General features: G+C 36.7%; 1 protein-coding gene across 1 annotated transcript in view; it reads left to right on the forward strand.

Annotated features, from left to right (window-relative positions):
- The first annotated feature begins 907 nt into the window (after nucleotides 1–907).
- LOC138711655 (uncharacterized) overlaps nucleotides 908–27182 on the forward strand; it is a 32711-nt gene continuing 6436 nt past the window's right edge. The window contains exons 1-7 of the mRNA XM_069842787.1: nucleotides 908–1107; nucleotides 15087–15145; nucleotides 17093–17234; nucleotides 19827–19994; nucleotides 21481–21617; nucleotides 23756–23906; nucleotides 25287–25345. Coding sequence (XP_069698888.1) covers nucleotides 913–1107; nucleotides 15087–15145; nucleotides 17093–17234; nucleotides 19827–19994; nucleotides 21481–21617; nucleotides 23756–23906; nucleotides 25287–25345 — 911 coding nt within the window. The 5' untranslated portion in view covers nucleotides 908–912. The remainder of the gene's footprint in view (nucleotides 1108–15086; nucleotides 15146–17092; nucleotides 17235–19826; nucleotides 19995–21480; nucleotides 21618–23755; nucleotides 23907–25286; nucleotides 25346–27182) is intronic.

A 27182-nucleotide genomic window follows, 5' to 3' on the forward strand; every position in this document is an offset into this window, starting at 1 on the left:
TTTTCATCTCAGAGAATTAACGATTGGTGTTAACATGTATAATTATTCATCCTGAGACCGAAAATCGCTTTTTTGAAATTTTTGATTGTATGTCTCTCTGTCTGTCCGTCTGGACCTTTTCACGCGATAATGGCTGAACGGATTTCGATGAAAATTGAAATATAAATTAAGTTCGTTGTACGTTAGATTTTAGGATATATGGCATTCAAAATACTTTATTTAAAAGAGAAGTTATAAGGGGGCCTGAATTAAATAAACCAAAATATCTCGCTTATTATTGATTTTTGTGAAAAACCTTACATAACAAAAGTTTATTTAAAAATGATTTCCGATACGTTTCTTTCCAAGCAAAATTTTGATGGGACCAAATTGCACCGAAAACGGATGTTCTCTGAACCAAGTGATCATATTTTAATGATTTGCATGTAATAACAATTAAGAAACATCTTAAAGGAATTATCATTGCACTAAATGAGTGGTCTCTGGAGCAAAATGATCGCATTTTAATTGTTTAAATACAATTTAAATTAAGTGACATATTAAACGATTTATCCTTCTATCAAACACGAATGTTCCCTGGACCAGATGTCCTATTTTAATTATGTAATTACTTTATATTTATTTCTAACAAGTGCAGCGGAGCGCACGGGTACAGCTAGTATTAAATAAATTGAACTTAAGTTGGATTAAACCAACGAAGCTTTCCGCCAGCTAAGAGAAGGAAATAAGCTAGATTCCCTGCTAAGCGGGGTGGATTTATTTTGCCGCTAAGCTAAACATAAAAAAAGCTAGATTTAGCTTGAAGAAAGCTAAATTGGCAACACTGGGCCCTCCTACTGCAAGCTATAAAAATATGTTGTTTACAATCTTTGGCATTACGCAACTCCGTGTATGAGATAATATATAAACTTAATGTGCGATTTCATAGTGTTCAGTCCACGCGTTGACTTCAGAACTGTCTGCACGATGCCCATCGATCTGTATTACGTCCTGGGGAGCCCCCCTTGCAGGACAGTCATGATGTTGGCCAAGGATCTGAAGGTGGACCTCAACCTCAAGGTCACCAACCTGATGGCCGGAGATAACAAGACACCCGCATATCTCAAGGTACGGTTTAGTAATTGAATCGGTTATTTTTTAAACCTCGTAAGTCAAGAATTGTAAACTTGTGGGAAAACGAAAGGGGGGAAAAAAAACAGAATAATTTATAAACTAGGACGTACTTATAAAAATTTTTGCTTCTGAAACAGGCGGAGTTATGGGGGGGCATGGGGGGCACTGTCCCCCCACAAACTTGTCTGAATTCTTTTTTTTTTTTTTATTAAACGATAGAAAACATTGAATTCAAAAGATCTTTTTTTGCTTTCGTTTATGATTGTTTCTGTGCTTAAATTGACGAATTAAGTCTTAAGACCATGTGTCTGGACTATTATACTCACTTACTTACTGGCTTTTAAGGAACCCGTAGGTTCATTGCCGCCCTCACATAAGCCCGCCATTGGTCCCTATCCTGAACAAGATTAATCCAGTCTCTGCCATCATATCCTACCTCCCTCAAATCCATTTTAATATTATCTTCCCATCTACGTCTCGGCCTCCCCAAAGGTCTTTTTCCATCCGGCCTCCCAACTAACACTATTTATTTTAAATTTTTGAATGTATAAGAATTTCTATACCTCATTTGAGGATTGGAAGCACTGTAATGCTTCTTTTGTATTATCGCCGCGCTCTCATGGTTAACATGTCGGCATCATACAATAACGTGCGGTGTGCTTTTAAAACATAATTTTGCCGACCGATTGTTGCTCTGTAGGTTTCACTCTAAGCGTCACGTTGTCACGTCTACTTCCTCGATAAGAATAAGCACTAGTTTGTTATATCGTCGCTTAAGAACCAATACCGCGTAACTGACAAAATGTAAATTTTACAGGAGAAGGAAAAAACCGAATAAAAACCATAAAAAAATCGCAATAGTCTTGAAAAGTGGTGTATGGCTATGAAATAGCATAACTAATTTGTAACTAAGTGAAAATGGATGATCATGGCCGTAGACATTTGGCCATGTCACTTACGCGGTATTGGAACTCTGCCGTTGACTACATTTTGTTAGTTACGCGGTATTGTGAGGCAACTTTAGCAGCTTCAGGACACATGCTGACAAGCGTTTTCTTTGCGTGAAAACTGCCTTCTGGAAATATTATTCGTGCTCTTGTATATGTCAATGTGTTATCTGAATTGTTGTCCTACCCTCTGACTTGAGGTCAAGGTCGGTAGGCTGTAGCTTGAATCAGCACTAGATTACGTTCCAGACAATGATTGCTGCATTCTTAGTCAATCAAATGCTGAAACTATGGGAAAGGAAAAAGAAAACACAGTTCAATGTTTATTGTAATAATAATAATAATAATAATAATAATAATAATAATAATAATAATAGGGACCGATGGCGGGCTTATGTGAGGGCGGCAATGAACCTTCGGGTTCCTTAAAAGCCATTTGTAAGTAAGTAAATAATAATAATAATAATAATAATAATAATAATAATAATAATAATAATAATAATAATAATAATGACAATCTGATACCAGGTACTTTATTTTCACACTACGTATATGAATAGATAAGTAGAATTGTTGTTAAAACTTTGCTGACAAATATAATTTTATAATAAAATAATTAATAATAATAATATTATTATTATTATTATTATTATTATTATTATTATTATTATTATTATTATTATTATTATTGACAATGGACTTGACTGACTTGCGAATAATGAAAAGAAAATCATATAAAAATATAATAATGATAATTTTTCAGGCACAATATTCGTTAAACACAATAAAGAAATAATTATAGGCCTATGCTGATATCACAAAAACTAATCCTTGAGCAACCCTAGTGTGGAATACAATCATAATAACTATGGCACAATCGGTTCTATGTACAGTAATGTGACGGAAATTTAGGCAGGCTACTAATGCTTTTTTTTTCTGTGCTTTTGCACGAGAACATGACTTTTTTTTACTGAAGGGACGTCATCAGTACTATTAGCTAACCAATATTGCACAGTTCATTCTTTAATTCCCAATGTACACAGAAACATCTTTTTGCAAACCTGAATTTTTTTCTCATCAACTTTTAGGTTGTAGACAAATTTTCTCTTTCTTCTCGATTCAGAATTTGTACTGTCAGGTCCTTTCGTAGATTTGATATGTAAACGGTCCTCTGTTTCCAAGTCATAGATTTACGGAATGCCTGAAAGATGTCTTCTCTCATTAGAAATTAAATTACAGCCCATTACTTTCGAATTTTGGCACATTTTATAACTACACTCTGGCCCCAAATTCCTTGCATCTCTTTCCGTATCATGTGTTACTTTGCCATCTTTCGATCTCTTGTAGCTAAGATAAGCTTCCTCTTCCATTCTAAGTTTTCTATTTTTCATTTTCTTCCACTTACCCTTTTGTGGCTTTGAACTTCTTTTCTTTTCTGTCAAATTTCCATGAAACGCTTGTAGATTCTTCTCTTTACCTTTTTCTGACGAATGTAAAGATGTAGAATAAGTAGCACTCACAAATTCTTCGGGGTCGTCTACATATGAAGACGCTTCCGAAATTTGGTGTAGATCCTTCATTGACATGGTATTGTCTTCAGTTTCTGTCCTATCCTATTTCTAGCTGTATTATTTTAATAGCGTTGCTTTAAATCATACCAGACTGCATAATACGACCATAACATTACCGGTAACACTGGACGTATAATCCCTGATCTGCAGCAGCCCATTTCCAGAAGGACGGTTTTCTTTTGCATTTGAATTATCAGGCAGTACACCTACGAACAAGATGAGATTACTAGTGTTTATAAATGTGATATAAATGGCTTAAAAAGCATGTGCAGTAAATATTATCATCAATTTAGATCTTCCTCCTACCGGAGGAAATGGAAGGAACCAAGCTCAGCACCACTAAATGTAGCGCAAATTATTTCAGCGGCCATTCATGATTATTTATATTAAGTACCGTACTTAAATTAAGTTTGCTGTTATGATTCTGTAACTCAAGAAAAATAAACGTTTAATAACTGTGATACTTCTTATGCCATACCTTTGTTAATGTTCAAAGAAGTTTGTCCCGTCTTGAATGCAGAACATAGCACAGATAGGATTTCGTTCTCGCTAAACTGAATGTCGTCTGATTCATTGTCCATTTCTTTTCTTGTATCTGTAGGCCTATATAATAATAAAATATTAAATGTACTATATTTCAGTGAATGAACTTGCAGTAAGATTCTGCAGCAAATCAGCTCAACTAACATTCAATTGACATTAGTGAAATAATTCTATTATATTTACCTTTTAAATAATTGAAACTGAACACTTCTTTAATCTTCTCAGAATATCACACACTGTTGATACAATTTTACAAGGCAGTAACGAGAACCAGCTTCCGTACTGAGGGCGCGCAGGGAGTAGACATAATATCTGTTGTCAGATACGCGGTATTTCCTACAGACTTCTCCTGACTTCAGATACGCGGTATTGTACCCCCCTCCTTCGCACGCAGACCATTCATGCAATCAAATTCCCGCGCTTGTCAATGCATGCAGATGACAGTGGAGGTACCATCTGTGCAAAAAAACAGTTTTGACCAAAAATGTCAGTTACGCGGTATTGGTTCTTAAACGACGATATGGTTAAATGGCTATATACGAGTACGTTGACATTCTTAACTCTTAATAATAACTCTTTAATAATAATTTTTAATTACATACCTTAATGTTCGACCTCAGCACAAGACATTGGAACCTCGGTTTTAGTCTACGTGGATTAGACAAGTAGGTGTCATTTAATAATGGAACCAGCTTATTGGGTGCAATATTGAAATTGAGGCGAGTGATTGGAGCGGCGACATAAGGAGTTGAAAATAATAATGCAATTAAGTTTCAAAGACCTGCCGAATGTTACGCACGAGGCCGCTCAAAGACCTGCCGAATGTTATGCACGAGGCCGCTCAAAGACCTGCCTAATGTTATGCATGAGATCGCGGCGATAATAATAGCCTGTACTCATGTGTTAGAAGTCTGCAGGTGTTCAGACCACCACTTGGAGAAATATGAATAACGTACTGCACAACAATGCAGAAAAAAAGTGATCCCGGTATTATGCGTAAACTTAAAGAGGAGATTAAAGAAAATAATTAGAGCTTACATTTCATATAAAGTAGCCACGTTACTTAGTAGGCTAGCGGTGTCAAAGAGGACGGAAGCTATGTAGTTTCAATAATTTTAATTATGTCGGGCTGTCCATTGTCGACAAGTCTTTTGAAGGCCGCTCCAATACTCCACGCGGAGTGTATGGACGGAAGCTTTGTAGTTTCAATAATTTTAATTATGTCCCGCTGTCCATTGTCGTCAAGTCTTTTGAAGGCCGCTCCAATACGCCACGCGGAGTGTATGGACGGAAGCTTTGTAGTTTCAATAATTTTAATTATGTCGCGCTGTCCATTGTCGTCAAGTCTTTTGAAGGCCGCTCCAATACTCCACGCGGAGTGTATGGACGGAAGCTTTGTAGTTTCAATAATTTTAATTATGTCCCGCTGTCCATTGTCGTCAAGTCTTTTGAAGGCCGCTCCAATACTCCACGCGGAGTGTATGGACGGAAGCTTTGTAGTTTCAATAAATTTAATTATGTCGCGCTGTCCATTGTCGTCAAGTCTTTTGAAGGCCGCTCCAATACTCCACGCGGAGTGTATGGACGGAAGCTTTGTAGTTTCAATAATTTTAATTATGTCCCGCTGTCCATTGTCGTCAAGTCTTTTGTAGGCCGCTCCAATACTTCACGCGGAGTGTATGGACGGAAGCTTTGTAGTTTCAATAATTTTAATTATGTCGCGCTGTCCATTGTCGTCAAGTCTGTTGAAGGCCGCTCCAATACTCCACGCGGAGTGTATATATAAACCAGAGTTGCAAATTTTAGCAGTGTGTCTTGTTCCATGTTATATTAATATATAGCAGCAACAAACAAAACGTGACAACGTCGTATTTTCATTTTATTATCGGTGCATGCAATAAAGACCTACAAATCTTAAAAGGAATGCCGCTGCCTAATAATTAAACGAGGCTACTATATCTTCAGGAAAGCTTAATATAAAAAAGTTTATGTATAGGCTATGTATTTCTTTACGAGAGAGAAAAAGACAGAGATTGTTATAAGTTATGCCCTATTATAATTTGTAGTACACCTATACAATTCGGTCCGAAACATCGCGGATATGGATGTAACACTGCAAGAAACATGGCCCCCGAAAATACCTTTATTAAATGATCGCATTCCTATACACTGAATAAGCCCGTTATATGGGGTTCTATGGTTTTTCTTTGCCCCCCCCCCAAGGACATTGTTCTCTCTCCGCCTTTGTTCTGAAAGTTAAATCTTGAGTAAAAAAGAGACGGAAGAATGTTATTAACTTGTATATAATATTAAACTGTTCACGACTTAAGGGATTTCAAAAAGTAATGCACATTATTTTTGTTACTATATTAAGAAAATCAATAAATTCAGACTCCACCATTTATAAAGTAACATTTGTTGTAATAATTTGTTTATTACAATGTTCAAGTACACAAACTATTATAAATATTAAAATTATAAATAAGTTGAGCTGAGCCACACGAGAAACTACACAAAAAATGTTTGAGAAATGGAGATTCTCAATTCATCTCTTCAGGTACGTCCCAATCACACACACTCTTCGAGATACTTCGAATACCCTCTTCATTACGTAAATATCCCTGAATTTTTTTTCAAATCCCCCATTTTCTTTACATTTATTGAGAAACTGTACAAGTACGCTCTTTTTTTCTGGCATCACAATGGCTGTATTAATATTTCCACACTTATACAAATATTATTTTTATTATATTTTTCTTTTTAACGGATATATTTATCTCACTGTCGCCCGCTGAAAACATGTTTGTTTAGTATAAACAATCGGAGCAAATACTACATCAAATGAAATACAATTCGCTTTACAGTATGAGGGACTTGCGTGTTACTGTTATCAACAACTGTGCTACAGGGAATACACTCTACAGCAGTGACAATGGTTACGTCGAGAAACCCCTTACGTCCGTTACTTAAAGGATTTTCAAAACCAAAGCGGTGCTATTCATAGACATTTCGCAGCACGCGCTACGAGCGTACTAAGCTAGCCCCGGCTATCCACTGGTTACTAGGACAGAATTCAAATCATATCCTATAGCTAACACTGGTTTATGAATACGAAAAACGCTGATCATCCACCGGAAGCCCGCGCTAAAAATGTCTATGAATACGGCCCTATATGTTTTGTTCTCACAAGCATTCTATATACCAGACTTGCGATGTTTCAACATATTAATGATGCGTCTAGGCTGCGACTTTCATTTTTTTTTTCTTTTTTACAAAACGAAAATGAAAAAATAAGTGACTTATGGGGTTTTAATAATATCCGATTTGAAGATAAAAAGTAAAAATATAATTTTTCCATCTATATCAGTGATGCCAAAGCAAGCGCATTTTTTCTGACCTTGACGTCGTGCGCGGGCATCAAGCGCTAAGTACGGAAAGAGGAAGGTTTATGTATATGAATAAGCAGCCTGTTGGCTTAAGAAAACAGTAGTGTACAAACTTCAAACGGAACGTGAAATTTTATGTCGTTATTTTTATATGGCTTCTTTCTGTTTGATATTATCTATATTGTCTGTAAAATAAAAGTACTAATACCAATTTCTTAATATTGCAGTTGTGTTTTAAATGTTAATAACATAATAAAGAGTTAAGAAGGAATATTCACTTAAATTCCGTAGTAGTACAACTATACTGTACTAAATGGATGAAATACATCATTCATAAAGAAAGTGATATCCCAAAAAAAAAAAGAGATTGAGTATGACAAAATAAGTTGGAATTGATATTGATGGTACCTTTAGCCCTATAAAAGTAATCAATAAACTAATCAAAACAATATTACAGTACAAAGCAAAGTTACCTAGGTGCTGTATACGTTTTAAATGTAACTAATATTCCATAATAAAACCCTTATCGCATTATGCTTTTAAGGTGATATTGGTGAGCAACTTCCTATCATCAGAATATTAAATTATTTTCTCGAAATGTGCTGAAGCTATAGAGCTGACATTTTTACAACATATGGGCATGTATCTTTTGCTTATGATGTAACAGTAGGTGCTTTGTTAATTCATTTCCCAACAAACAATTTCCATACGAATATTTTCAAAATTTTCACTACACTATCTTCAGTAATACGTATGTACGGTATATTAGATTTACGAAAGCATTCTGTAAGGCTACTAAATAAATAGGCCTATATCTGAAAATTTCACTTTTCTATAAAAAAAAAGTTGAGAAAATATTTCTTTCGAACAAAAAAAAATCAAACTTGTGAAAAATGGACATTAAAATTAAAACTTACATTCTTATAATACACTTACTCTTCTCAGACAAATCTAAAAATTACCATGGATACAGTTTGAATAAGTTCTCTTCCCTTCATCTATTGAATCAGTGCTGGCCATCCCTGAATATAGCTCGACCAAGCGGCATATACTACCTCTTTCGTCTGTCTCTTTCCTTTCCGCTGTAAAGCGCTCAGGCTCTCCTGAGCTCTAAAGCGCGCGCTTGCTTCTATGGGCATCAATTAACATGACTGATTTATATATAAATATTATGTAGTCTACGTCAGGTGCTACAATTTTTCCCTTGAGACTATTCAAGTCTGCTTCACTGGGAGCTTTATCTGAAAGCTAGATTTGCATAATATATACGTCTCTGCAGGTACGTTAAGAGAAAACGACAATTCAAGTCACACCGAGTTTCTGTGCACTCAAAGTTGGGTTTCTGGCGCCCTGTCAGCCCACTTGAGGTGTGTGGATATGAATTGAAAAATTGAGACGTTGTCGGGTGTAGTTCCTGGGTAGCTCAGACGGTAGAGCGTTGGTGCTTTAAGCCAAAGGTCCCGGCATCGATAACCAGCCCCGGAACAATTTTCCCTTCAAATTATTCTAACCTACCTAATCCTACCCTAACCTAGCTAACCTACCTGTTTCTACCCTGGCCTACCTAACATACCTATTCCTACCCTACGCCAGCTAATCTACCTGTTCCTACCCTAGCCTACCTCTCATACCTATTCCTACCCTATCCTAGCTAACCTACCTGTTCCTATCCTACTCAACCTAACATACTGTACTCCAACCACGAGAAAGTCTTTGCGGAATGGGACGGAGTGGGGTAATGCTGTGAATGATTGTTGATGTCATAAGGTCACACACGTGGGTACTCGTATCTCTATTGGCTAGCTCTCACAGCACAAACCATAACATTGATATACACATATTTATACTACCCTAGTTACAAAATTAGATCACTGTTAATCTCCTGGTCTTTTAATCCCTCCATACAGGAAATAACATATGCAGGAGAGCGCATGATTTTTAAACTGACGTTATAACGGTAATATTATCTATCTACTTCGCTCCAATATATGACGCAATAGTAAGCACATTCTTTTCACGGTTAATCTCCTGGTTGGAGAACAGTACATACTCCCACCCTACTCTACCTAACCTACCTATTTCTACCATACCCTAGCTAACTACCTATTCCTACTCTACTCTACCTAACTTACCCATTTCTACCCTACCTACTTAACCTAACTATTGCTGCCATACCCTACCCACTTAACTTATTTATTCCTACTCTACCTACCTATCCTATCTATTCTTACCCTACGTACCTAACCTGTCTCTCTGCCATACCTAACCTGCCTAACCATTAGGTTATTTGGCGTCATGGAATTGGTGATGGTGAAATACTATTTAGCAAGATGGGGTCGAAGATAAGCCATAGATTGCCTGACATGGGGATGGGGAATTTCATTCATTTCATAGATGTCTATCCAAGGGGTCAGGGTCGTCACTGCAAACCTAGCATTATCCAATCTTCCCTATTTTCCTCCTTCCTCTTGGTCTCTGCATATGATACATATATCTTAATGTTTTCTATCATCTGATATCTTCTTTTGCAACGAATTTTTTTCCCGTTCCCCGTTTCTTCCCGTGCATCCTTCAGTAGGGAACGACTTCTTAGCCAGTGACCCAGTCAATGATTACGGGAAAACCTCGGAAAACCCAATAAGGTTATCATTCCACACCAGTGCAGCTCCGGATCAGCGATCAAATGCGCCTGCCGGCTGAGCTAACCTTGTGGCCTACATCCACTGTTATTTATATATAAAAAAAACTATCTGTATATTCAGTTGGCGATTTCTTAAAGGAATGAGAGTTCTGTTCTGAATACATTCTCTGAAATTCGTGATAAACAAAACGAAGTCAAGTTCTGTTGTTCCATTGCAACATATGTTCACTCAAAGCTTTAAATAATCCTACACTTAATAGAATATCTTGCAAAGATACTCATTAATTGAGCTACTACAGGGAAAAGTTAAATTACGTACATGAGAGAACATATTATGTAATATTGCGTGTATGGAAACAATCAGGGCGGTGAAAAAAGCTACAGTTGTGTGCTAGTAACGGGCAGTACGTGTAAAGCTTTCGTCCAGGACAGTACGTATAAAATGCCTATCGACCTCTACTACGAACTGGCCAGTCCTCCATGCAGGACCATCATATTCCTGGCCAGGACTTTGGGCGTGGAACTAAACCTGAAATTCACGGATCTCGGTAAGGGAGTCCACCAGACATCTGCATTCCTCAAGGTACAGTCAACACAAGTAATAGTTTGTCTATGAAACTATTTTATTTGACTTTAATAATGTAAAACCTATATAACCATCCATCCACCTATATACACGGTTGGTCATAACTCATAACCTTTTCTTACGAGTTGAAGGTAATTATTTAATTATCCATTTTACACGTATTCCATATCAATAGATCTGTGTGCCCACCATTTGCCTTCCGGACAGCACACAATATTTCAGAATAGGAGCACAATAGTGTGACAAAAAGATTTGTATCCCATTCCATATCGTCTAGTACCGCTGTGAGGTGTGCCATCAGTGTGTTACAAGAATACCTACAATGGATGTCCTCGGTCGTGCATCATCAGTCTCTACCAGTGTTGCCAACACGGTGGTTTACCCACTAAATCGAGTTTTTTTAGTCCTCTGTGAGCGGCTAAAATTCATTAAACGGTGGGCAGTGGGAAATCTAGTTTATTTTAATGCCAGCAGAAATTTTCAGTGATTTTGCAATATTTCTCAAGCACATCTGTAAGGCAGATTGCATATAAAACACGACTCTTTCGACGATGGTCATTATCTTTTCAAAATACTTGTCTTGCAATATTAGATGTCTATCAATGTACAACAGCGGTGGCGAAAATGTAATCGTGCGCCGAGCCACTGTGTAACCTGCAACGTGGAGGGATGCGGACACCCGAAGGGGAAGTGAAGCAACTGTCTGACTTATTAACGAATTTTCATTTTACTTACGTCAAGCACTTAAATATAATTTTATACAGTACAAGGCTACAAACTAATGTTTAGTACGTGTAACGAAGAAAGAAATGAACAATAAATGAACAATATCACAACCTAAAATTAACTGTCTTCAGAATGTCTCTGCGACAAAGTTTCAAAATCAGGAATTATGTGACTTACTGCCAGTCGTAGTTGATGACGTAGGTATTTGTCTGTCAGTCGTGATCTAAATTTGGTTTTTACTATTTTAATTGTTGAAAATAATTTTTCACTAACGTAAGTTGTAGCGAACATGGCTTCAACAGAGCAAGCGAAAGAACGAAGCTTCGGATATTTATTTCTTGGCAAAGATTTGAAAGTTCAACATTTGTCAAGTCCTTACATCTAGCTTTCATTTAACATCACACAGTAAATCAGTGAGTTCATATTGAAGAGCTAACCGCATTATTCGTACATCTGCTGAAAAAGGGTCGACGTACAGAGATGATGATAATGATGATGATGATGATGATGATGATGATGATGATGATGATGATAACACTTAGCCTTTTAATGTTTCATCAGTAACATGTACAGTAGTATAATGCCTTTTTATGTCATACAGCCGTTTTCTTCGTAATACTTGTGAAAAATCATACATTTAATATTCTCATCATATTGACAGCAAAAAAATGCGTCCTCCCATCCTACTTGAAACTTTCGCATATGCCACTCGCAGGTCAGAGACAAATACAAATGGAACGGAGTTTGACTCCAGTGAGTGAGAGAGTGGGGGTTGGCGGAGATTAGAAGCAAGCGAAATGCACAGCTATCACTGCGAGCCACAATGTCTCGCGAGTCACTTTCTCGCCACGGCTGATGTACACTGCAGTTAACCGTATAACTGAATGGCTGGAAGTGAAGACAGAACAGTCTTAACACACAAAGTGAGAAATTAATTCGATGACGGTGCGTTTCTTTCGTTGTTCCTCCAATCAAACAACTGCTGAAAAGACTTTATGAATGTATGGAAATACTGAAAACGTTAAAGTATAGTGGTACGTGATGAACTTAATGAAACGAAACAATTTCAGCATACTATTACTTGTTAAGTTTTCCAGTAAAAAGAGGTATCAAATAAAAACGCATTAAAAGAATTACAGAGCTCGCGCCATCAATGTTAGGGTCTATGTCATGCTCGGTGAAATTCAGAAGTGGATTCAAAGTATTATCATTAAACCAAAATTACAAATAGGATAGGAATTTCAATAAATTTTGAAATTAGAGCTGCACTAAGACGGAGTGGTGTATGTTATAATTTTTTAATAATTATTCATGCAATTATATCTTCTCTGGGCATTGTTTAACAATTAAGTGCAAAAAAATCTATAGGAACGAAAATCTGGTGGGTTTTAGGACATATTTGGTGAGTTTTTGTAAGCGTGCAGTGGTTTTTCGCAAATTGGAGTTGAAAACACTGGTCTCTATTGCGTCCTTGGATAGTGTCCGAAATGCTTGGCCACATTCAGATCTAATACTGCACTAGGCCATTCTGTGTTCCCGAAAAAGTCAATACGGTACCGCTGTTGTACTGCGTTTATGTAAAGCAGGATGCTTTGTCGGGCACGTAATAAACCTCTTAAGGTCAAGGTGTAAGAGTTATACGAGACAAGGAATCGTCCAGATGACTTAGCTATAGAAGACGAAGAAAAAGGATTTTCTATTTTAAGGAAATGAAGAATCGGAAAGCAACAGGAGTTGATGGAATCCCCATTGAATTAGTGAAATGCTAGCTTGCCTAGAGTTAAAAGATTTACTTTAAAGAATCTGGTTGTATAAAAATGTACCTATGTTTTAGTTAAACATCAATCAAAAGGGTCCACACCTGGCCGCGAAACCAGGTGGCCCGTGTTCGATTTCCGGTCGGGGCAAGTTACCTGGTTGAGGTTTTTTCCGGGGTTTTCCCTCAACCCAATGAGTAACTTTCGGTGTTGGACCCCCGGACTCATTTTACCGGCATTATCACCTTCATGTCATTCAGACGCTAAATAACCTAAGATGTTGATAAAACGTCGTAAAATAACCTACTAAAATAAAATAAAATTAACCAAAAGGGAATATCATTCGTAACGTAATAATGGACTTTTCTTGCAAAACGCGTAGAACATAGGTCCTACGACAGTCATGTCAACTGATGCCCATAGACGCAAGCGCCTATTTTAGAGCCCAGGAAAGCCTGAGCGCTTTACAGCGGAAAGGAAAGAGACAGACGAAAGAGGTGGTATATGCCGCTTGCTCGAGCTATATACAGGGATGGCCAGAATTGATACAATGGATAATGAGAAGAGAATTTATTAAAACTGTATCCATGTTAATTTTTATATTTGTCTGAGAAGTATAAGTGCATTATCAGAATGTAAGTTTTAATTTTAATGCTCATTTTTCACAAGTTTGCTTTTTTATTCAAAATGAATATTTTCTCACCTTTTTTTTTTTTTTACAGAAAAGTGAAATTTTCAGATGTTTATTTTGTAGTCTTACTGAAACAATGTTTTCTTAAATCTAATATATCATAAACACGTAATATTGAAGATAGTGTATTGAAAATTTTTTAGATATTCCCATGGAAAATGTTTGTAAGGAAAGGAATTAACAAAGCAACTACTGTTACATCATAAGCAAAATATATGTGCCCGTGTGTTGTAAAAACGTCAGCTCTATAGCTTCAACAGATTTCGAGAAAATAACTTAATATTCTGATGATAGGAAGTTGCGCACCAATATCACCTTAATAACATAATGCGATAAGAGTTTAGTTATGTAATATTAATTACAGTAAAAACATACACCTAGGTAACTTTGCTTTGTATTATAATATTGTTTTGATTACTTTATTGATTACTTTTATAAGGCTAAAGATACCATCAATATCAATTCCAATTTACTATGTTATACTCAATCTCTTTCTTTGGGATATCATTTTCTTTATGAATGATGTGTTTTATTCACTTCGTACAGTATAGTTGTACTACTATGGAATTTATGTGAATATTCCTTCTTAACTCTTTATTATGTTATGAACGTTTAAAACACAACTGTAATATTAAGAAATTGGTGTTAGTATTTTTGTTTTACAGACAATATAGAAAATATCAAACAGAAAGAAACCATATAAAAATAACGACATAAATTTTACGTTCCGTTTGAAGTTTGTACACCACTGTTTTTTTAATCTAACAGGCTGCTTATTCACGTATATAATTCTTCCTCCTTCCATACCTAGCGCTTCATGCCCGCGCACAACATCAAGGTCAGAAAATGTGCTTGCTTTGACATCACTGGCCTACGGTGTAATGAGAAGATTTGTTAAATTTGTATACTAAATTTCGTTTCCTAACGTCTCTCAATCTTCCCAAAACAATTTATTTTCTGATCGTAATTTTCTCTGCATAATTTCTGTCCTTCCCATGTTTTGTAATAAAGTAGCCTACTTATATTATGGAACCTAGACCAAAATTCCCGCACGCATACGTACGTACTTCAAGATACGCTAAAAGGCATTTATAATAAGCTGAGTTATTGTCTGTCTCATTACAGATGAATCCTCAACACGCAATTCCAACATTGGACGACAATGGATTTGGACTTGGAGAGAGGTAAGATGTCACTGCTATTATATTATTATTTCGAAATTAGTTATAAGATATCCACAGAGTAAATGTATTTTTTTCTCAATATAATTATAACTGAGAGATCATCATGTAGCCAAGAATTTTACTGGTAATATAATGGTAACTTAGTGACTTAAAGTACTCGAGGATTGGAGCTAGGTCAATGGATGAACAGAAAGGAGTGGCGTTTGGTTTCCGGAAGACGGCGACAATTGTTATGACACCGGAATGACTGAAAAGTAATAGTACATTATGCAACGAGCCTATAATGGTAGTAATTAAGACGCGAGTATGTTTATGAAACGAGCGCAAGCGAGTTTCATAATTTTCATACGAGCGTCTTAATTACCATTATTATAGGCAAGTTTCATACGATTTTTTATGCTCGACCATATTTCTAAATTGAAATTATTCATAAGTATTCATATTATTCTTATCTTACTGGGGAGCGGAAGTGACCTTGTGCAATCTCGTAAATTGTGAGATGTGCGCAGACGCGAAAGTATTGATTTTTTCCGAGGAACAAATATCATTGACCTTGATATAATCTAGAGAATAAAATGAACATTAATCTTGATATAACCTGGAAATTGATTTAGACATTCAAAAACGAGATGACAAATTGAATTTATTTGAATATTATTTACAATTGACGCTAATTATTATAGTAACAGAACATAACCTTCTGCGACAGTATTGGATTTCCAGCCTCCGTGACGTTTCGCTAGTTGTCTTTCGATTGCATATCCGAGAATAATCGATACTTGCGCTTTCATATTGCTTTTTGATTGATGGAAAACCTGAACTTTGATGAATAGGTGTACTTTAATGAGGTCCATTAAAGGGCTGCTACCAGGTGTATAATTACTACTTTTCGGCATGGTCGAGCATAAAAACATTTAGGAAGCGGCTTTTTTTTCGAAATTCATATAATACATACATATTTAAGATTTTATACATCTTATTTGTATGCATATTTCAAGCTAAATGCATTATAATCCGGGCTCTCCAGATTACACATTTTATTAACAGTAATAATTTCACTAACACAGTAACACTATGTAAACTGTAGTAATTATGTATTGTCGCGATATTACTCTTCATTGACATATTGGTCCGATAAGCATGAGTATATATAATTTGCCTTTAGCGATATGACTTGTTAAGTTAAAGCGACATAAAATAAATATATTACAAAACAAAATTCACTTTATGACTCATTCCAAGTGGTTATCATGTTGCTAAGTGAACTACAATCACGGCCTCTTGGATAGAGTCTGTTACCGCATCATCTTGTATTTGTAGAAACAGCAAGTCATCGTGATACACGAGTCAGACCAGCCTCCGAGACGAATAACAGCACGTTATGTAACCAGCCTTCTTATCTTGCGACGTCCGTTAGCAGAGCGACCTTGGAGTGAGTTGTACAGCAGTGGCAAAAAAAAAAAAACCGAACCGACCCTTGTAGCTGATTTCAGAGTCACAGATTCAAATGTTGCTAGTCACAAAACATATCCATCTTGTATAATTAATTGTAACACTGAAATTTATTGTATTTGTTCGATTCTTACCGTCTTTTGTTTCCTTCAGCGCCTCAAAGTTACAGACGAAAAAACTTTAAGAGTTTTATTTTCACCTGGCATCAATATTACATTTCTACCTCTATTCGGCAAAGATAACTGCTTATTTTTACATTAAATAGCAATACATACCTCTCACTATCCATATTAAAATTACCACAGTTTAACGCAATGAAGATTGCTACGATACCAAACCAGCAACAAGCTGTATGATAAATATTTCAAAATCTGAAAATGAGACCACTTTTGATGTCTGCCGTTGTCAAATCATAGAGAAGATCAAATAACACATGCATTATAATAACCTATCGGAGACAAACTAGACAATACAGCATTTGTTTAAATTCTTCAGCCGCGCCATTCTTCGCTACCTCGTGGACAAATACGCCAAGAACGACTCGTTGTACCCCAAGGACGTCAAAAAGCGGGCCATCGTCGACCAAAGACTTGACTTCGACGCCGGGCATCTGTACAATGGCTTCGTCACCTATTACGTGAGTGCCGCACTTTGTTTTATTTGAAAGCTATTTTGTTGTCAATGTATATTTCAGTTATTCTTATTGATTTAGTGATAGAGCCTTAATGGCAGGTTAAACGATAAATTCCCCCACATCCATCCAAGGCTAATGCAAATGTCACAGGAACACGCAGAGGTCACATCGCGGACAATTTTGGAATTAAGTATTTTATTGAGGAAGAACAGTTGTAAATGCATGCAATGAATTGTTATATTCTTTTACTATTTACCTAAATATGTAGGCTAATCGTATCATCACTACAATTCAGTGTATTTTAATTTAATTCATTTCGAATCTTGCGTACACTACTTTTAGCACTTGAATATAATTAATTAATTAGCTAGCTTTTATGCAACCCATCGCAACATTAACATTGCCTCAAATCACCTTCAGGAAGCCTTAAACATCATATGCCCTTGGCTTGAAAATTGGTGCATCACACTGAACTACAATAAATGCGAAGCAATGATATTTACTTTGTGTCGTCCTGCTAATCCTCCATACATAAATCTTTCAACCAACGTGATACTGTGGAAACCAAAGGATGAAGCTGTAAAATATCTTGGAGTGCACTTAGATCGCCGTCTATCATGGAAACATCACATCAACAACAAACTTAAATTGGCCTACTCAAGACTCGCTAAATTATATCCGCTCCTCAACAAGAAATCATCTCTAAAGCTACAAAATTGCATCCTATTTTACACATCTCTATTACGACCTCTGCTTTATGCCTGTCCTGTCTGGGGAGGAGCTGCAATAAGTGAAATTAAACACATCCAGTCATTTCAAAATAAAGTCCTACGAATTTCACTCAATTCTCCTTGGTTTGTCCGTAACAGCCAACTACACAGAGAAACTGGTATTGACACAATCAAACAGTTTATTCATTCACAAGCTAAGAAGTTCTATGACAACCTACAAAATGTTCCAGGCGCCGTCCATTACTCTCTCGGAAAGAAGTCCACATTTTCCACCAGAATCAAGAGCGACTTCCAATGGACCTCATATTATAATAAAAATTTATCATCACACCAACCTATGTAAACAATTATTTTTGTTCATTGAGGAGCCCAATCTAGGCTGCCCTCAATTCAGTGTCATGTATTGTATTTATAATTTTTAGAAATGATCTGTATAGCGCTAAATGCGCTGATCGATCAATAAATTGTTAAAAAAAATAATTAGCTAGCGGACTTACGCGTGTTAATTATGTAAGATTTATGCGGCTTACAGCTGTTTCAGTGCTTCACGCACCATCCTCAGAGCCTACTAGATCTCGACGTCATCTCGAACTTCTCTGCCTGTTATGTGTGTGTGTTTGATTGTTGAAAGGCGTTGAAGAGTGGAGTCAAATAGTGTGTGTATGTACTGAAATTGATCTGTGTGTTGAGAATTTGATCGAGGTGTGTTTTAGTGTGTTTGTATATTTCGTATTGTTCTAGTGTGTTGAGTTTTTGGATCTTGTATATGTAGGATTTCCATGTCCGCAATGCTAACCATACATACAATAACATAAATGCGGACATGGAAATCCTACACATACAATCCAAGAACCAAAAACTCAACACACTAGAACAGTACGAAATATACAAACACACTAAAACATACCCCTATCAAATTCTCAACACACAGATCAATTTCAGTACACACACACTATTTGACTTCGCTCTTCAACACCTTTCAACAATCAAACACACCCACGTAACAGGCAGAGAAGTTCGAGATGACGCCGAGATCTAGTAGGCTCTGAGGATGGTGCGTGAAGCACTGAAACAGCTGTAAGCCGCACAGATCTTACATAATTAACACGAGTAAGTCCGCTAGCTAATAAATTAACTAATTTAATTCTTTCTTTTTCAATTAGCTTTCGCCATATTTTCTTCTTTTTACATGATCTTTCTCTTTATCTTCTTCATCATCTCCTACTTCGTCAGCTTTTCTTCATTTCATTCATCTTTGTCGTCATCTTCTTTATTTTCTTCCTCTAGATCTATTGGGTTGTTGCAAAACTTCGTAGCATTTTTTCGTTGTGACATAAGTTTTTATTTGGGATGTATAGAAGACAGAAATTAAACGGTAATACATTCCCCTCTGTGGAGTTGACGGTCTCCCATGAGGCGTCTCCCCAGATGGCGGATAGGGAAACGCTCACCAGATATGCTGGTACCGGAGAAATAAAATACCATTTCCTCCTCTCTCCTCATTGATTGAAGCATGCATCATGAAACTATTTTTGTTAATAAATTGTTATTTCCCTAAAAACGATTTGTTAGAGAAATAATAATACATCCACTTAGAATAATTAAAAGACATAGGCTATATTAACAACTACTCTTTCAGAGGTAGCCTATGTATTTTGAGTTTAAAGTATGAACGTTATAATAGTAAGTGTGTATAATGTACATATTTGCTCTTCTATTTTGTAAGTAATTCTAATTTATTTTATTCTTGTACCGCATCTTTTCGCTTTCATAATCTTCCCTTTCCTGGTCATCACAATCTCCCATTCCTTGTTTTCACAATTTGCAATCAAAAGAAGTCTGTACATGTATGTTATTTCCGCAGCTGGTCCCCATCTTGAACACCGGAAAAGTGGGTGAGAAGTACTGGCTGGACAAGCTGCAGGAAAACTTCAACATTCTCAATAACATTTTGGAGGGCGAAACCTGGGTCGCAGGCAACTCCATCACTATCGCTGACTACGCCATCGCTATCACAGTGAGCACTGTCGAGGTAAGGCTACATCATCCGGATGACGTCAAATCAAAGCAATAAGAGACAAGGGCACACCCTTCACTGGCTTTTCGAGAGCCGGACGTGGTTTGTTTACAAGTGCACTCGATATATTTCCGAACTGCACTTGTATTTATTGCACCATCAAACATACATGCGCGTGTCACTGAAGATCACTGCTTCCATGCCTGTTGAGTCAGTCTGTCAAACAGCGTCAGATTGTCTTTAAGAACTGATGTGAAGAATGTATGTATATAAGTATGTATGTATGTATGTATGTATGTATGTATGTATGTATGTATGTATGTATGTATGTATTTATTTATTCATTCACACTGCAATGGGTATATACCCGGTGGCAGTGGTAACTAATTACACTCAATAATGACAATAATAAACTTATTAATTAAAAATACAATTAATAATAATACTAATAATAATTAATACTAACAGTAATTTATAATAATAATAATAATAATAATAATAATAATAATAATAATAACAGGGAACATCCTAAATTAAATGAAGCACGATCACTTAAAATAACATTTAAAGTAAATCTAATTTGTATCTTAAACCTAAGTTCGAACTAAAACCCACGAGTATGATATGTTCATATCTGCACAAGTACCTTTCAACATTACACTCATTTCGCTGTCAACTCATTCACTGCACTGGAACTGCGACACATTTCACTGATTCTATCCTGATTTCACTAACACTTCAAAAACATTTCACTGTTCAAATACTTTGCACTGCCACTATAAACTATAAAGCTTCACTGACAGGAACACGTTTCACTTACACAACACACTTCACTGACACAACACACTTCACTGATACAACATAATTCTTCACTGATACAATACTTCAATAACATAGTATCATTTACACCCTTTAATTACCGTCTATTAGTAAGGTCCTTAAGCCTATTTTTAAATACATTTTTTGTTGTTGGTAAAGCCTTTAGTAAGTCTGCAGGTAAAGCATTCCAGTCCCTGATAGTACGATTGAGAAAAAAAACTTTCCAGTGTCCGTCCTTTGTCTTCTTTCCCTCAGTTTATATGAGTGGTCGTTCCTTGAACAGAGAAAAATTGTCTCCGACACCGGGACTCGAACCCGGGTTTTCAGCTCTAAAGCTGATGCTTTAGCCACTAAGCCACACCGGATTCTAGTTCCGAAGCAACATTAATTACCGACGTTAATTTTGTCAGTTTCAGTCCAATAATGTCCCAGTTCCCGGCACGAAAGTGAGAAGTGTCAGTCACTCTTCTCCTCGGACTGGGTGTATGACCCTCGTCTTGGTATCTGCATTCTTCCCTTTTCGGAGAACTCGCGCCAAGCTGACCATATGACCATTGAATTTAGTTATTTTGAATATCTATTAGCCTCTTGGTTACAAATAATCATGGAAATGAAGACGGAAGAGAGAAAAGGGTTCAATACTTAGAGGAAGATAATAATAATGATCACGATTATGTTGCAGCTGATGGGATTCGACATCAGCAAGTATTCCAATGTCACCAAGTGGTACGCGAAAGTCCAGAAGGCCATCCCCAGCTACAAAGAAATCAACGACGAAGGCAGCAAGCAACTGAAGGAATTCTTCTCTCAATTCCAGAAGTGAATCAACACAAACCACCCACATTTTTATAACGTGTTCTGTTATTAAATAAAAGTGTATCTTTTGTATTGCCTTGGCTATTTTATTTACTAAATTGATGCACTTCTTACCTTCTGTTCACATTCCCATGTTCCATAACTGACACGGAAACGGTTTGTAAGTTCTTAAATAGCTTATGGAGGATGTCATTTAAAGGCTTCCTTCCATTTGCTCCTCAATCTTCATCCTCCTGTTTCTTATCCTCTTACTCCTACCCTTTGTCAGTTTCTTTCTGTTCCTCGATCATTTGCTTCTTTTCCACATCCCCTTTATCTTCTTGCTTTTCGCTCACTTCTTCCTCCTGATCTTCGCTCCTTCCTCCAATGGATCTTTGCCCACTCTTTCCACTTGTTCCTCGATCTTCTTCCTCTGTTCCTCATCCTCTTCTTCCTCCTGCTCTTCACCCGCTTCTTCCTGCTGCTCTTCACCCACTTCCTCCACCTACTCTTCACACACTTCCTCCATCTGCTCTTCACACACTTCGTCCACCTGCTCTTTACACACTTCCTCCACCTGCTCTTTACACACTTCCTCCACCTGCTCTTTACACACTTCCTCCACCTGTTCTTCACACACTTCCTCCATCTGCTCTTCACACACTTCGTCCACCTGCTCTTTACACACTTCCTCCACCTGCTCTTTACACATTTCCTCCACCTACTCTTCACACACTTCCTCCACCTGTTCTTCACACACTTCCTCCACCTGTTCTTCACACAATTCCTCCGCCTGCTCTTCATCCACTTCCTCCACCTACTCCTCACACACTTCCTCCACCAGCTCTTCACATACTTCCTCCACCTGCTCTTCACACACTTCCTCCACCTAGTCTTCACCCGCTTCCTCTACCTAATCTTCACACACTTCCTCCACCTGCTCTTCACACACTTCCTCCACCTACTCTTCACACACTTCCTCCACCTACTCTTCACTCACTTCCTCCACCTGCTTTTTACCCACTCCCTCCACCTACTCTTCACACACTTCATCCACCTGCTCTTCATACACTTCCTCAACCTACTCTTCACCCACTTCCTCCACCTAATCTTCACACACTTCCTCCACCTGATCTTCCGACACTTCCTGTTAGAGCCTCCTGAAAGTTGGACATGAACGTGAAAGTTGTGGGGGTGTAAGCATGTAAATATCTAGGGAAATGGTACTAAATGTATTATAAGTGAATTGTAGTACTGTCGGTGACTCAGGAGAAGACGAGAACGGACTGAGGAGGAAGGGATGTGAACAGATAACGTAAGACAACACGTGCAATATTTGTACTGCAGTAAGCGGAAACATTAAGTCTCCTTCTGTTCAACTTAGCTTTAATTTCCATACGCATTGTTACTCATGTTTCCTGCACGAGTAATAACCTGGCTACTGGGATGCTTATCTGAGCGATGTTTATAATAATCAACAGCGATAGTCAAGAAGGTCACATTCTTTCCGCTCGTCTTCTCCTGAGTAACGGACAGTATATTCATATTATTATCACCGTACTAAAACTGGTTTTCAAAGACCCCACTTTCTGCAGCAATGGACGTAGTCGCCCGAGAGTGAACTAGGCGCATCAACAAGGTACATAATATACTAGTAGTGAATTAAACAACATTGTCGACAGTGGATCCAATTCGCAGTTCATTGTGAATTTATGTGAAATATTCTGTCGATCCAGTGCCAGTTATTTAGGCCTACAGTACAGTATAATTCTAAACGCTCGAGCGAAGTTCACAAGAATCTGTGTTACGGAAGCAAAACTATTCAAAACCAGACACATGTAGACCTATGATTATAGGAACTCTTCTTCACAATTATTTCAGTAATCAGTTCCTAGAATACAGCACGATCTTTGTTAATCGCCTTGCATTAACTCAGTGTTTCACTCGCGTCTTGCAAAAATTGGCAACAATGTACGTACACTCAAGTATGAACCTCGACGAATTTAAATGCATAACACATTCAGATAAGAGTCAGCGTGAAAAACACAGAAGCAGATAAGTCCTGTTGACTTCGTAGGAGACAAGTTACTCAAGAGCAATTGTAGATAATTGGATCTGTAGCAGGGTCATTGCTAGCATCAGTGTGCGGCCAGCAGCTGACATAGTACCAACATGACGACCGTGCTGTACCATGCACCTCGCAGCGCCCCTTGCAGGGCTGTGCGTCTACTCGCCAGGGCGCTGGGGGTGCAACTGAACCTCAAACCTATAGAGACACTCAAGGGAGAAACCAGAACACCTGAATTTCTTAAGGTATTATTATTATTATTTTATTATTATTATTATTATTATTATTATTATTATTATTATTAAGCTGTGGATTTATGCCTATATGCCTATTTTAATCCTCAACCTGAAGACGCAAGCCTTTAGGTTACATATCCATTTCAAGACTTTGTGAGTATTATATGCGAATTCTATAGTGCCTATAATTGCCTATTTCACTAGTAAATGCCTATTTGCTTATAAATGCCTAAAAGTTTCCTAAATACCCGTATTATATATTATATTTAAATTTATTGACTATTCTATCGATTTTTTTTAAATCTGTAATTTTTTATCCATCAGTAAATATTATCCTCGCAAACCCAAAGCTAACATCTGATCTTGCTTTCATCAAAGCAAACTTTGGAAAGCTGCCTGCTTACATAACGAAACTGGAAACGAGGAGTATTCCACGCCACAGTGCTGTGCAAGTTATGAAGGAAGTAGAAACTATTCTTAAAGAAATACCAAGTAGGGAGAAACAATGAGAAATAAGTAGCCTATCTGAAAATTGTGAAAAGAAATCCTGGTTGGGAGCAAGTGTTATTGCTGATTGGAAATGACATTGACATTACTGCGTTCCCACTGGTTTGGTCCTCAGCTGAGACTGGATCCCTGAAGTATTGCCTCATCACTTCATGTGAAGTGGAGAGAAGTTTCTCCCAATTTAATAATATTCTTACAGACAACAGGCATCAGTTCTCATTACAACATTTGGAGGAATATTCAGTTATTCACTGCCATAATGGCATTACAATAGAAACTAGTGTATAATGCTATGCTATGGTCGTGTTAGCCATTAAGAATTAGAAATTGTTAATGCCTTTTTAAATGCCTATTTTAGAATTTTGAATGCCTATTTTGCCTGCCTATTTCAACTGTTTAGTGCCTAAAAATCCGCAGCTTAATTATTATTATTATTATTATTATTATTATTATTATTATTATTATTATTATTATTGGTGTCGTAATTATTCTCCAGAAATCTACACCAAAGACGGGACAACTTTCTTTTACTTCACTGGATTGTGTTAGTTGTATATAGTGATTAACATGTGGTTTAAAACATACTATTCCTACTCCATAACATTAAATGCAAGATTCAATCATTCTCCTACCATCAATTAATGTTCTTTCAGTTTCTAAATTTGTTTATCATTATTATTATTATTATTATTATTATTATTATTATTATTATTATTATTATTATTATTATTACTATTACCACTACTAAATTATTATGAAGATTTATTCAGATAGGTAAAGTTATGACGTCTAAAATAAAACAAACATGTTTTAGTCCTTTACGAAACAAACATATATGCCTATCATTTCACATGTTTATAACAGAATGTCCCTTTGTTGCAGATGAATCCTCAGCACTGCATTCCTACAATCGTTGATAATGGATATGTACTCTGGGAGAGGTTAGTACAGATTTATTGCAAATTTATTCTACAAAATGGTAGTTTTATCTTTTTATCTGCTGGGGTAACGTTTGGCGCTGGACCCTGAATTCATTTCGCTGGCATCTTCACCTTTAACTCAGACGCTAGATAACCATAGCAGTTGATAAAGCATCGTAAAATAACTAACAAAAAGTTATAATTTATCTTATCATGTAGTCGTACAAATATATTAATGCATGTTCTTATTTATTTTTCATATCTTATCTCGTTTTTTGTTGATGCAGATAGGCTTACATAATACTTACATAATCGCAGCGACAGCAATGATTCCGTTAGTAAATAGGAGAGTTCATAATATTATCTACATGACTGTCAATTCAAAGAGTAAAATGATGTCATACTGCACACTTTTGTTAGAAACTTCACCTTAGCAACTGGGATGTAAGCTGATTAAATGCTACCTGAGTTCAGTCAAACCTTCACTTAACGAGCATCTTAGATATTGATAAAGTTATTAAGTAGAGATGTAGTTCACACATTCTTAAAGTCTGCATTTATTACGGCAAAACATAAACATAATCGCCGTCATTTTCATTAAATTTTACCAATTGATATAAAACGGCTTCTGATTGAAAAAATTAAAATACCCAGACAATGGCAAACTCAACTCAAACTCAACAGAGACATCGTTTAAATCAATTAATCAGACAAGAAGTGTTATGGATCAATACCGAATAGCCCATATAAAACTTTAACAGACATCGTAAAGTGAAGTGGGTAGGCATTAGATACATACGTACTATAACAGACATCTGTCTATTATTTCTCCATTAGACGCTTCTCAATGGAAAGAAACCAAACGTACTCTTCACGAATCTACGATAATACTATCTCTACAAAAATACAATATCTATTTTATGAGTGATGCTTAAAAATGTGTAGTTTTTGCAGACTATTTTCAGTCAACTTTTAATGGGAACCCAGTCATTGATATTCAATTCAATTCCAAGACTAAAAAAGTGCCTAAAATATACTACAATATGATTTACTTCACCTGGTGAAATACGTTAAATCTGCCAAAAATTAATTTCGAAAAAAGCTCCAGGTCATGACACCATCTCCAACATTATTCCTTGCATCTCTCTTTGACGCCCTTCTTCGACTTGGATATTTTCCTAATACCTGGAAGCATGCCGAAATCATTCTTCTTCACAAACCAGGTTAACCTTCAAACCTGCCTTCAAGCTACAGTCTGCTTCTTTCACTCTTCAAGATCTTTGAAAAAGTAATCATAAACGTCTATCTGCATTTCTAGAAGAAACATCAGCAATTCTCCCCTATCAATTTGTATTCAACAAAGATCAGTCTACAACTCATTAACTTCTAGTTACAACAGAACACATAGCTCAAGCTTTCGAAGCCAAACAATATACTCGTACCTTAGCAGCATTTTTCGACTTCAAACAAGCTTTCGACAAGCTTTTATCCTTTAACAGAAAGTCATCTCTACAACGTAATATTACAGTTCCATTATACCCTTCGTTATTCCGCCTCTAATCACTTAAGCATGTCCAATTTGGAGTTGTGCAACGCCAAACAAAATTAAAAAATTACAGTATTTTCAAAACAAAGTATTACGAGCTGCCGTTAATGCACCATGGTTTGTCCGAAATTCAAAACTACATTGAGAACTGGGATTATACACAATACAAGAATTCATCCGTAGGCAGACAAAAACATTCTTATCACACCTTAACAATGTCTCAGGAGCAGCCTTCTTTTCTCTTCGGAAAAAATACACTCAACCCACAAGAATCAGAGCTGTCTTCCATAGAACATTCTACTAGACCCTTCA

This window comes from Periplaneta americana, chromosome 13 (genome assembly GCF_040183065.1).
Source record: "Periplaneta americana isolate PAMFEO1 chromosome 13, P.americana_PAMFEO1_priV1, whole genome shotgun sequence".
NCBI classification, from domain to species: domain Eukaryota; kingdom Metazoa; phylum Arthropoda; class Insecta; order Blattodea; family Blattidae; genus Periplaneta; species Periplaneta americana.